Source organism: Oncorhynchus gorbuscha, unplaced genomic scaffold (genome assembly GCF_021184085.1).
Source record: "Oncorhynchus gorbuscha isolate QuinsamMale2020 ecotype Even-year unplaced genomic scaffold, OgorEven_v1.0 Un_scaffold_1414, whole genome shotgun sequence".
Classification (NCBI taxonomy): domain Eukaryota; kingdom Metazoa; phylum Chordata; class Actinopteri; order Salmoniformes; family Salmonidae; genus Oncorhynchus; species Oncorhynchus gorbuscha.
In genome coordinates, this window is record NW_025746199.1 from 127,501 (window position 1) to 132,500 (window position 5,000).

Below are 5,000 nucleotides of genomic sequence, written 5' to 3' on the forward strand. Positions count from 1 at the left end.
CTCTGCGGCTCAACTCCTCCCAAACCATCTCAATTGGGTTGAGGTCAGGTGATCGTGGAGGCCAGGTCACCTGATGCAGCACTCCATCACTCTCCTTCTTGGTCAAATAGCCCTTACACAGCCTGGAGGTGTGTTTTTAGGTCCGTGTCCTGTTGAAAAACAAATGATATTCCCACTAAGCCCAAACCAGATGGGATGGCGTATCTCTGCAGAATGCTGTGGTAGCCATGCTGGTTAAGTGTGCCTTGAATTCTAAATAAATCACTGACAGTGTCACCAGCAAAGCACCATAACACCTCCTCCTCCATGCTTCACGGTGGGAACCACACATGCGGAGATCATCCGTTCACCCACTCTGTATCTCACAAAGACACGGCGTTTGGAACCAAAAAATCACAAATTCATCAGACCAAAGGACAGAGGTCCAGCGGTGGGCGTATCTATCTGCTAGTCGTGTGTGTGTGTGTGTGTGTGTGTGTGTGTGTGTGTGTGTGTGTGTCTACTCTAGCTCTCTGTATCTACAGGTGTGTGTCAGATTCATCTGTGTGTGTGTGTGTGTGTGTGTGTGTGTGTGTGTGTGTGTGTGTGTGTGTGTGTGTGTGTGTGTGTGTGTGTGTGTGTGTGTGTGTGTGTGTGTGTGTGTGTGTGTGTGTGTGTGTGTGTGTGTGTGTGTGACTACTCTAGCTCTCTGTATCTACAGGTGTGTGTCAGATTCATCTAAGTGTGTGTGTGTGACTACTCTAGCTCTCTGTATCTACAGGTGTGTGTCAGATTCATCTAAGTGTGTGTGTGTGACTACTCTAGCTCTCTGTATCTACAGGTGTGTGTGTGACTACTCTAGCTCTCTGTATCTACAGGTGTGAAGCCGTGGTCATACCTGACAGAGATCCTGGAGGAGAAGAACGGATCAGACACTGAGCTGTTCATCTTAACCATGAACCTCATCAACAAGGTTAGTCAGACTGAGCTGTTCACCATGAACCTCATCAACAAGGTTAGTCAGACTGAGCTGTTCACCATGAACCTCATCAACAAGGTCAGACTGAGCTGTTCACCATGAACCTCATCAACAAGGTCAGACTGAGCTGTTCACCATGAACCTCATCAACAAGGTCAGACTGAGCTGTTCACCATGAACCTCATCAACAAGGTTAGTCAGACTGAGCTGTTCACCATGAACCTCATCAACAAGGTTAGTCAGACTGAGCTGTTCACCATGAACCTCATCAACAAGGTTAGTCAGACTGAGCTGTTCACCATGAACCTCATCAACAAGGTCAGACTGAGCTGTTCACCATGAACCTCATCAACAAGGTTAGTCAGACTGAGCTGTTCACCATGAACCTCATCAACAAGGTTAGACTGAGCTGTTCACCATGAACCTCATCAACAAGGTTAGACTGAGCTGTTCACCATGAACCTCATCAACAAGGTTAGACTGAGCTGTTCACCATGAACCTCATCAACAAGGTTAGACTGAGCTGTTCACCATGAACCTCATCAACAAGGTTAGACTGAGCTGTTCACCATGAACCTCATCAACAAGGTTAGTCAGACTGAGCTGTTCACCATGAACCTCATCAACAAGGTTAGACTGAGCTGTTCATCTTCACCATGAACCTCATCAACAAGGTCAGACTGAGCTGTTCACCATGAACCTCATCAACAAGGTTAGACTGAGCTGTTCACCATGAACCTCATCAACAAGGTTAGACTGAGCTGTTCACCATGAACCTCATCAACAAGGTTAGACTGAGCTGTTCACCATGAACCTCATCAACAAGGTTAGTCAGACTGAGCTGTTCACCATGAACCTCATCAACAAGGTTAGACTGAGCTGTTCATCTTCACCATGAACCTCATCAACAAGGTTAGACTGAGCTGTTCATCTTCACCATGAACCTCATCAACAAGGTCAGACTGAGCTGTTCACCATGAACCTCATCAACAAGGTTAGACTGAGCTGTTCATCTTCACCATGAACCTCATCAACAAGGTTAGACTGAGCTGTTCATCTTCACCATGAACCTCATCAACAAGGTCAGACTGAGCTGTTCACCATGAACCTCATCAACAAGGTTAGACTGAGCTGTTCACCATGAACCTCATCAACAAGGTTAGACTGAGCTGTTCACCATGAACCTCATCAACAAGGTTAGACTGAGCTGTTCACCATGAACCTCATCAACAAGGTTAGACTGAGCTGTTCACCATGAACCTCATCAACAAGGTTAGTCAGACTGAGCTGTTCACCATGAACCTCATCAACAAGGTTAGACTGAGCTGTTCATCTTCACCATGAACCTCATCAACAAGGTCAGACTGAGCTGTTCACCATGAACCTCATCAACAAGGTTAGACTGAGCTGTTCACCATGAACCTCATCAACAAGGTTAGACTGAGCTGTTCACCATGAACCTCATCAACAAGGTTAGACTGAGCTGTTCACCATGAACCTCATCAACAAGGTTAGTCAGACTGAGCTGTTCACCATGAACCTCATCAACAAGGTTAGACTGAGCTGTTCATCTTCACCATGAACCTCATCAACAAGGTTAGACTGAGCTGTTCATCTTCACCATGAACCTCATCAACAAGGTCAGACTGAGCTGTTCACCATGAACCTCATCAACAAGGTTAGACTGAGCTGTTCATCTTCACCATGAACCTCATCAACAAGGTTAGACTGAGCTGTTCATCTTCACCATGAACCTCATCAACAAGGTCAGACTGAGCTGTTCACCATGAACCTCATCAACAAGGTTAGACTGAGCTGTTCATCTTCACCATGAACCTCATCAACAAGGTCAGACTGAGCTGTTCACCATGAACCTCATCAACAAGGTTAGACTGAGCTGTTCATCTTCACCATGAACCTCATCAACAAGGTCAGACTGAGCTGTTCATCTTCACCATGAACCTCATCAACAAGGTTAGACTGAGCTGTTCATCTTCACCATGAACCTCATCAACAAGGTTAGACTGAGCTGTTCATCTTCACCATGAACCTCATCAACAAGGTCAGACTGAGCTGTTCACCATGAACCTCATCAACAAGGTCAGACTGAGCTGTTCACCATGAACCTCATCAACAAGGTCAGACTGAGCTGTTAACCATGAACCTCATCAACAAGGTCAGACTGAGCTGTTCACCATGAACCTCATCAACAAGGTCAGACTGAGCTGTTAACCATGAACCTCATCAACAAGGTCAGACTGAGCTGTTCACCATGAACCTCATCAACAAGGTCAGACTGAGCTGTTCACCATGAACCTCATCAACAAGGTTAGTCAGACTGAGCTGTTCACCATGAACCTCATCAACAAGGTTAGTCAGACTGAGCTGTTCACCATGAACCTCATCAACAAGGTTAGACTGAGCTGTTAACCATGAACCTCATCAACAAGGTCAGACTGAGCTGTTCACCATGAACCTCATCAACAAGGTCAGACTGAGCTGTTCACCATGAACCTCATCAACAAGGTCAGACTGAGCTGTTCACCATGAACCTCATCAACAAGGTCAGACTGAGCTGTTCACCATGAACCTCATCAACAAGGTCAGACTGAGCTGTTCACCATGAACCTCATCAACAAGGTCAGACTGAGCTGTTCATCTTAGCCATGAACCTCATCAACAAGGTCAGACTGAGCTGTTCACCATGAACCTCATCAACAAGGTCAGACTGAGCTGTTCATCTTAGCCATGAACCTCATCAACAAGGTCAGACTGAGCTGTTCACCATGAACCTCATCAACAAGGTCAGACTGAGCTGTTCATCTTAGCCATGAACCTCATCAACAAGGTCAGACTGAGCTGTTCACCATGAACCTCATCAACAAGGTCAGACTGAGCTGTTCATCTTAGCCATGAACCTCATCAACAAGGTTAGACTGAGCTGTTCATCTTCACCATGAACCTCATCAACAAGGTCAGACTGAGCTGTTCACCATGAACCTCATCAACAAGGTTAGACTGAGCTGTTCACCATGAACCTCATCAACAAGGTCAGACTGAGCTGTTCACCATGAACCTCATCAACAAGGTCAGACTGAGCTGTTCACCATGAACCTCATCAACAAGGTTAGACTGAGCTGTTCACCATGAACCTCATCAACAAGGTCAGACTGAGCTGTTCACCATGAACCTCATCAACAAGGTCAGACTGAGCTGTTCACCATGAACCTCATCAACAAGGTCAGACTGAGCTGTTCACCATGAACCTCATCAACAAGGTCAGACTGAGCTGTTCACCATGAACCTCATCAACAAGGTTAGTCAGACTGAGCTGTTCACCATGAACCTCATCAACAAGGTTAGACTGAGCTGTTCATCTTCACCATGAACCTCATCAACAAGGTCAGACTGAGCTGTTCACCATGAACCTCATCAACAAGGTTAGACTGAGCTGTTCACCATGAACCTCATCAACAAGGTTAGACTGAGCTGTTCACCATGAACCTCATCAACAAGGTTAGACTGAGCTGTTCACCATGAACCTCATCAACAAGGTTAGTCAGACTGAGCTGTTCACCATGAACCTCATCAACAAGGTTAGACTGAGCTGTTCATCTTCACCATGAACCTCATCAACAAGGTCAGACTGAGCTGTTCACCATGAACCTCATCAACAAGGTTAGACTGAGCTGTTCATCTTCACCATGAACCTCATCAACAAGGTTAGACTGAGCTGTTCATCTTCACCATGAACCTCATCAACAAGGTCAGACTGAGCTGTTCACCATGAACCTCATCAACAAGGTTAGACTGAGCTGTTCACCATGAACCTCATCAACAAGGTTAGACTGAGCTGTTCACCATGAACCTCATCAACAAGGTTAGACTGAGCTGTTCACCATGAACCTCATCAACAAGGTTAGACTGAGCTGTTCACCATGAACCTCATCAACAAGGTTAGACTGAGCTGTTCACCATGAACCTCATCAACAAGGTTAGTCAGACTGAGCTGTTCACCATGAACCTCATCAACAAGGTTAGA

General features: G+C 45.9%; 1 protein-coding gene across 1 annotated transcript in view; it reads left to right on the plus strand.

The window, feature by feature from the left end:
• The window catches only part of LOC124022766 (FH1/FH2 domain-containing protein 1-like), a gene marked incomplete at its 3' end in the record, with an annotated part of 109,342 nt that overhangs the window by 97,239 nt on the left and 7,103 nt on the right, over positions 1 to 5,000 (plus strand). Inside the window, 1 exon segment of the mRNA XM_046337450.1 lies at positions 858 to 952. Coding sequence (XP_046193406.1) covers positions 858 to 952 — 95 coding nt within the window.